Source organism: Sciurus carolinensis, chromosome 17 (genome assembly GCF_902686445.1).
Source record: "Sciurus carolinensis chromosome 17, mSciCar1.2, whole genome shotgun sequence".
In the NCBI taxonomy this organism is placed as follows: Eukaryota; Metazoa; Chordata; class Mammalia; order Rodentia; family Sciuridae; genus Sciurus; species Sciurus carolinensis.
This window is the reverse complement of record NC_062229.1, coordinates 13093364-13101089: the sequence shown is the minus strand read 5'-3', so window position 1 is coordinate 13101089 and position 7726 is coordinate 13093364. Positions and strand designations below refer to the sequence as shown.

Genomic DNA, 7726 nt, shown 5'->3' with positions numbered 1-7726 from the left:
ATGGCACTGCCACTCAAATGAGGACAGGTGTGGGTGGGAGGAGGATGAGCTGTTCGAGCTGATATAAAATAAAGCCCTCGGCTGGGGATATAGCTTAATGGTAGAATGCTTGCCTAGCATGCAGGAGGCCCTGAGTCCAATTCCCAGGTGGCCCATACGAGGATAAGTAAATTTCAGCAGGTATTGCTGGGTGAAAAAAAGTGTCATAGTTCAGCATGACAATCACAGTATGCATAACACCACACACACACACACACAAAAAAAAAAATCAACAAAGAAAGCTAAGAATGAATAGATCACTTATGGAAAGTTATCAATTATAAAGCAGAAAAAAGCAATCAGCTGAACAGCATCATTATGTATAATTATCTCAGTTGTGTAAGAACTAAGCTTGTATCAGAAAATTTCTGGATTAATTAAAATATATTGGCTATTGGTGGTGATGTGGTGAAAGAAGAAATGGGGGACTTAATTTTAACATAATACTTTGATTTTTTTATGGGTGTATTAACATAACAATCTTTTTAAAGATAGCTTTAGACTTAGGGCAGAGTTGCAAAATAGTGTGTTCATATACCCTTCACCTATGCTTCCCTTGTATCAGCATCTTTCATAATAGAATAGGGCTGGGTGAATAGCTCAGTGATAGAGCAGTCTAGCCTGTGAGACCCTGGGTTCTATCTCCAGCACTGGAAAAAAAAAAAAAAAAAAAAGATTCATACATAATAGAACAGAGGTTCTCAACCAGGATTAGTTTTGTTCCCCAAGGGACATTTGCCAATATCTTAAGACATTCTCAACTGTCACAAGTGTAGGGAGGGTGCATGCCTGTAATCCCAGCAACTTGGGAGGCCAAGGCAGGGGGATTGCAAGTTCAAAAGCCACATCAGAACTTAGCAAGGCCCTACACAAATGAGCAAGACCCTGACTCAAAACAAAAAAATTAAAAAAGGGCTGGAGATGTGGTTCAGTGGTTAAGCACCCAAGTTCAATCCCTGGTACCAAAAATAAATAAAAGGGGGGAGGGACATGCTACTGGCACTTAAAGGGTAGATGCCATGAATGCTGCTAAACATCCTGCAGTGAAGAGGATAGCCCCACAGTGAAGAATTATCCAGCCCTAAATATCCATGCTGCCAAGACTGAGAAACTGCTATAGATTGATAATCAAAAATAAGAAATCAGCTGAGTGTGGGGGTATATGCCTGCAATCCCAGTGATCTGGGTAGCTAAGCCAAGAGAATTTCAAGTTTGAGGCCAGCTTCAGCAATTTAGCAAGACCTTTAGCAATTTATTGAGACCCTGTCTCAAAATTAAAAATAAGAAGGGCTGGGACTTAGCTCAGTGGTTAATTCCCAGTACCAAAAAATAAATAAAGAAAGAAAGAAACAAAAAGAAAAATGAATTTAGGATTTGGGGTGTAGCTCAGTAGTAAAGCATTTTACTAGCATGTGTAAGGCCCTTGGTTCAATTCCCAGTCCTGTCCCCCCAACACCCCCCCCAAAAAAAAATCAGCGTAGGTATATCATTAACTACAAAACTTAAAAGACTTTTTGCCCCCCCAGTGTTCTCATTTGTTCCAGAATGTGTCTGTCTGATGTTAGACTAAGATTATGTGTTAAGGAAAAGGATATGACAGAGACCATGCGCCATTCTCAGTCATATCAGGTGATGGATGATATTGAAATGCATTGGCAATGGTATTAAGGCATCCATTGCTGCATAACAAATCACCCATAACATAGTGGGTGGACATTTATTATCTCAGTTTCTATAAGAATTCAGCAATTTTGCTAGTGTCAGCAGAAGTGGCTGTGGCCTCCTCTGAAGGCTTGACTTGGGTACAATCTGCTTCCAGCTCGTGTGGTAGCTGATTCAGTTTATAATGGGATGTTGAACTAAGAACCAAGAGTTGTTTGTTGGCTATTGGCTGTGGGCTTGGGGGACCTCTCTATAAGGTAGCTCACAACATGGAAGCTGACTTTCATCACTTAAGTTAGAAAGCAAGAAAGTAAGCAAGCAAGACAGATGCTACAGTCTCTTTGCAACCTATTCTCAGAAGTGATATCTCATCATTTTTGCTGTATTCTATTTGCTGGAAGTGAGGTCCAGCCTATGCTTAAGAGAAAAGGCACTCAAGTGAGGCTGTTGGTTTGATCCCAAGCACTGGGGGAAAAAAAGAATGAAGTGGAGAAGGGAGGACTGGAAACATAATTCCATGCTAGAGCAACTACTTAGCATGTGGGAGGCCTGGGTTGAATCCCCAGCACCAAAAAAAGAAACAAAGATCCCACTCCATTACCCTTTTATATAGTAAAACAATAAATAAATAAAAACCTATCAAAAATACTAATTAAAAAGAATGGGACAGAGAATTTATATAGATAACATATGCATACAAAAAAGCAAGCTGCTACATGATGAGTATTACAAAATGTGTAATTATTCTATTGTACGAAAACTTTAAGTTGCTATTTCAGAAAATTCCTAGATTCATTCAAATATGTTAATGATTTCCAGAGGCAGGAGGGATGGAATTAAGAAATAAAGAAACCAAATTCTTAATAAAATATTTGAGTTTTTTCTTATAAGCATATAATTGTATAGACTTATGGCTCTAGCATAGTCTTTTTTTTTTGTAGTTATAGATGGACAGAATGTCTTTATTATTATTTTTTTTAATGTGATGCTAAGGATTGAACCCAGTACTTCTCACCCAAGCTAGGCAAGTGCTCTGTCACTGAGCTACAGCCCCAGTCCTCTAACAACCATCTTTTAAAAACAAAATTGAAGTTTATATAAATGCACTGAAAAAGGCCTATCCCTCAGGAGAGAGAATGGGGTAAGGAAAATGGTTTTACCATTAGCTTATATACTTATAAGCTGATTTTGAAATTAAGGAACACCTTGTTAGAGCTGTCATGTAATTTAAAAATATTTTTGTTTTGAGCTGAGCTTGGTGGCAATATGCCTATAATCCCAGAGGCTCAGGAATTTGAGGCAGAAGGATCTCCAAGTTCAAAGCCAGGCCCTTAGCAAGTTCCAAGCTCAGGAACTTAGCCAGGCCCTCAACAACTTAGTGAGACTGTCTGAAAAATTAAAAAATAAAAAGGGCTGGGGATGTGGTTCAGTGCCCTGAGTTCAATTCTTGAACCACACCCTCCCAAAATCTAAAAACAGATTTATTTGTGTTTTGAAATAGGTAATGTGGAGACAGCTTAAGAATAGGAAGACCACGGGTACCAAGAGACATTACTGACATGTCAGGAAGAAATGGAGTCCTAGAGACAGGAGGGAAGCCATGGGCACCAGTAGGGAGGTGATAAGAGAGACTAAGTGGGACCACTCTCAAGAAGCTGTAGGCCAGTAGGATCCCAGACAGTGGCAGGTCCACCTCCCAAGAAAGGGAGGCAGAAGATGGGGGAGGAGATGCACAACAGCCTAGACTTGAACATGTATACAGAGAGGGTCAGTGGGCAGTGTCCATAAGAAGGAAGAATGGATGGAGCAAGGTTCTGTATGATGGCTTAAGAGCTCCAGAATGAAGCCAAGCCCAGGTGGCTCTCTTGGTCTGTAAGAAGAGAGGGCCAAGGTCAAAGATCTGTGGTCAGGGGAAGAGAAGTGGGGCATCTGGCTTCCCATCTATTCATACCCAGAGGAAAAAACTAGTAATGCTATGTGCCAGGCATCCTGCTGTTTTAATTGCTTTTTCTTATTGGAATGAGTTCCATCAGTGTTTTCTATTATTGTTTTGGGGTTCGTTTTTTGTTTTTTTAGGTACTGGAGACTGAATCCAGGGGCTCTGAACCACTGAGCTACACTGCTAGCCCTTTTTCTTTTTCTTTCCCTTTTTTTTTTTTTGGTACCAGGGATTGAACCCAGGAGCCACATCCCAGCCCTTTTTGTATTTTATTTACAGACAGTGTCTTACTGAGTTGCTTAGGGTAACTAAGTTGCTGAGACTGGCTTTGAACCTGCAATCTTCTGTCTCAGCCTCCTGAGCCACTGGGATTATAAGCACGCGCCACTGCACCCGGCTCCTAGTCCTTTATATTTTGAGACAGGGTCTCACTACATTGCCCAGGATAGCCTCAAACGTACAATCTTTCTGCCTCAGCCTCCCAAGTTATCAGGATTATACACACGTACCACTGGGTCCCTTTTAGAGGAGAAACCTGAGGATCAGAGGTATAACATCCGGACTGCCTTCTTTTTGGTCACTATGATCTCATTTTTGTCTTTAAAAGAAGTGCCAGGAATGATGAATGTTTATGCATGCTACATCTCATCTCTTTACAACATAGAAGTGAAGTAGACATGAAATAGACAGTTAATTCATTAGGAAAAGGAAGGCATTAGTATTTTCTGTTGCTGTAACTGAACACCAGAGGCTGGATAATCTGTAAAGATTAACAGTTTATTCAGCTTGTGGTTTTGTTGTCAAGTCCGGGGTTGAGGGGTCTTCTAGGGGGTTCTGCAGAGTTTCCAGGTAACACAGGGAGTCAACAGACCCACTCTTGACATAACCCATTTATCCACGAATAGATCAATTCATTCATGACAACAGCCCTAATGATTTAATCACTTCTTAAAGATCCCAACTCATATTACCTTGTGAAGGAGATTAAATTTCAACCTAAGTTTTGGTAGGGACATTCAAACCATAGCAAAGACTTACGGAGGTTAAGTAACTTGCCCAGGGTGACTGGGTTGTTGGTGGCAAAGCTGACATTCCACTCATGGTTTGTCTGAATCCAGAGCCTATAATACTAACTACTACTACATCTGTCCCTACCTGGGAGCTCCATGGTCTGTTAGGGTAATAATACTCCCAGGGCCTCCTTCCCTGCAGAGAATCACAGTAAACCCCATAGCTCAGGGCTCCTAGTTTGCTGGTCTACTCTGTCACTGATCCAGTCATTCCTAAACTCTCATTAAGCAGCTATGTACTGACGTCATGAACAGATACATGAGATAGATCTTAAACAAAGATGGCAACAAAGCAGCATCTAAGTCTTTATTAATGTGAATTTTTAAAAACAAGTATCCACACCAGTGTGAGAGGTGAGCATAGGACAGGGGGGAAGGAATTCTGCTCTATTGGTAATAAAGCTCCAGGTTCATCCCATCGTGAATTTCATCTGAAGTAAAGGTGTCAAGGAATCTTCACTGGGGGGTTCCATAACCACCCCTCATCCACTCACAGCTAGATCCAGGGGTCCTACGGACTCAGTCCCTGGCTAAAGAAGTCACTTTGAACTGGGTTAATTTTGACTGAGAAAAAAAATCAAAACAATTTTTTGTTTTACAAAGTTGATACTGCTGCATAACAGACTTGCCTGAGTCTCACCCCATCCTGACCTCCTATCTAACAGGTGGAGCTCAGTAATATGTTGAACTTGAGTGACAAAGTCCTTTTAAGACAAGTCAAACGAATTCACCAGTAAACCACCCTCTTCCCTAACAAAATAATTACATAACTACTATTTTCTCAGTGCTTACCATGTGCCATATTCTAAGTTAATACCTATGTGCTTAATATCCAACACGCTTCAACACAGAACCAAGAGAACCAGAGATGGGTATGTAGACTCTTCCTCAAGAGGTCAAACAAAGGATACAGTCCCCCAGAGACACGTGGTCCTTAAAAATCGTGTACCTAGGGAAATAGAGACCTTTCAGAGAAAAGCCTAGAAAACTCTTCACCCTAGAAGCAGGCTGAGCCCAGTGCTTCCCCACCCAAAACCTTCTGGCCTAGGCCTGGGTCCAGCCGGCAGCCCCACCGCTGCACTCACCACTTCTTAAGAACAATCTTGTTCCAACGGGTGCCAGTTTGGGCCGCGATCAGTTTCTTAAGGTCCCCGATGGTGTCATCGGTGCTGGGTGCAGAGAAGTTAAGGCAAATGGAAGGGAAAGGTAGAACCAGGAAGATGACATTCCGGGGCTGAGTACACCGCACTCTGCCAGGCGCCCATCCACCCCCTCTCCTGGGTTGAACTAAAACCACCCGACCACACAGGCTGGGCTGCCTGCCTCACGCCAAGCACCGCAGGGAACACTGCCTCTCGGGCTGTCGGTGGATACTTGCACTTAACGCGGACTTTCTTCCCCAGACGGTCGTTGCAAACAACCTCGATCATCCTGACTGGAGCTACGCGGGGTGGGAGGGGAGACAGCGGTCAGGACTTCCGGGGTCTCCCAGGCCCCCGAAGGCCCCAAGTACAAATCTTCCAGGTCCCACGCCCTAAGACCCTGCTTCTGCTCACCTCCTCTCACCCCCAGACCTGAGTCCTCTTGGGCCCCAAGAAACGCGTCCCAGGACCCGGGATCCCAAACAGCCGGCGCTTCCGCCACTTCACGTCGCCTGAAGGCGAAGCCCCAAGGCTCCCGGATTCACCTCCCGCCGGCTCGCGGACCCTCGGCGGTCGACTGCCGGCCGCTGCCCGCCACTCAGGGCTCCTCCACTTGACCCGCTCACCTCGAGTCGCCTCGAACCTGAAGACGCCACAACCTCTCCGCTCGTGCACTGAAGCCCGGCCGAAGTCGACGCTGGGAACCGGAAGCGGAAGTGCGAGACCGCAAGCGCCCGCCCTTGTGTTCCGGGTACCTTTTAGAACCGGGTCGGGTTCTTCGGGGTTCCGGGCTTGTTCTGGTCCTGCGGTTCATCCCGGCGGCTTTAGGGTTCAGAAACTGAGCAGTCGGACGCCTGAGATAGGAACAGGGCATCGGTGGGCGCGGAGCCGGGGAAGGAGCACCCAGAGAGACCAGGAGCCGACGCCCAGCGCGTTGGCAGCGGTCGTTTAAGGCCCCTTCGCTGTGGGAAGACCCAGTCAGCTGGTGGGAACCCTAGAGGGTCCCCCGGGCGGCCTCTGCTGACCTGTTCGAGGGCGTCTCGCTACGGCTTTGGGGCCACCGGGTAGAGGGGATCCAGCCCTGCAGTCACCCGTCCGGCCCCCGCCTTTATGCAGAACTCATTACCCCTTGCTCGCCCCTCACCTCTAATACACAGGTTGCAGACTCCAGTTACAGGCGAAGCCCCATCCTAGACTGGAGCCCCTGTCGCCCACCAGCAATGCCTAGTAGGAAGCTGAAAACCGCACAGTTGCAAAATCATTTGCTTTTGTGTCTTCAAGGAGCATTTTGTTTCTTATTCAGGGGTCATGAGGACTGGTGGGACAGAACTCCACAAATTCAACCAGCTTCTGCCAATGGACCTGTTGAATAATTACTTTTCAGCAGACAAGATTCTAAGCCTAAATTGATTCATTCTGAAGGGAAGCTTCCACTTTTTACCGACCGATCCACCTTCTCAAACTAGAACGTGAGATTAGGTAGAAGCCGTGAGAGGCTGTGTGCTCTGGTTTGGATATGGTTAGACTGTGTCTCCCAAGGATTATTGGAAGTTTGGTCCTGGTGTGGTGATGATGTTGGGAGGGGGCGGAATCTTTAAAAGGTGGAGCCCAGTGGGAGGTGATTAGGTCATTGGAGGTATTTATGCTAGTTTAGAAGAGTAAGTTCCCTTCAGAGTGGGCTGTTATAAAAGAGTGAGTCTATTCAGATATGGTGGGATATTGTTATAATCCCAGCTACTTGGGAGGCCAAGACAGAAGGATCACAAGTTCAAGGCCAGCTTGGGCAATTTAGTGAGGCCATGCCTCGAAATAAAAAAGACTGAGGCCAATGACAGTAGCTCATGTATGTAATCCCAACAACTCAGGAGGCTGAG

At 45.1% G+C, this 7726-nt stretch overlaps 1 protein-coding gene across 3 annotated transcripts; it reads right to left on the bottom strand.

The window, feature by feature from the left end:
• Positions 1-5003: 5003 nt before the first annotated feature.
• On the bottom strand, positions 5004-6575 carry Ubl5 (ubiquitin like 5). Of its 3 annotated transcripts, none has more exons than XM_047531751.1 (5): positions 6479-6575; positions 6085-6151; positions 5796-5879; positions 5622-5659; positions 5004-5141 (listed from the first exon to the last, which is right to left on the bottom strand). In XM_047531751.1, the coding sequence occupies exons 2-5, from the start codon at positions 6138-6140 to the stop codon at positions 5098-5100; spliced, it is 222 nt and encodes a 73-aa protein (XP_047387707.1). In that variant the 5' UTR covers positions 6141-6151; positions 6479-6575; the 3' UTR covers positions 5004-5097. The 3 variants fall into 3 exon arrangements, with proteins under 3 accessions (XP_047387707.1, XP_047387709.1, XP_047387708.1); XM_047531753.1 differs by lacking the exon at positions 6479-6575 and adding an exon at positions 6398-6462; XM_047531752.1 differs by lacking the exon at positions 6479-6575 and adding an exon at positions 6267-6408.
• Positions 6576-7726: the final 1151 nt, after the last annotated feature.

Coding starts and splice junctions, on each gene's coding strand:
- Ubl5 (XM_047531751.1), bottom strand. CDS start 6,140: ATGATCGAGGTTGTTTGCAACGACCGTCTGGGGAAGAAAGTCCGCGTT. Junction 5,880..6,084: donor AAAGTCCGCGTTAAGTGCAA/GTATCCACCGAC, acceptor CTCTGCACCCAG/CACCGATGACACCATCGGGG. Junction 5,142..5,621: donor CCACGTGTCTCTGGGGGACT/GTATCCTTTGTT, acceptor CCTTTACTTCAG/ATGAAATTCACGATGGGATG.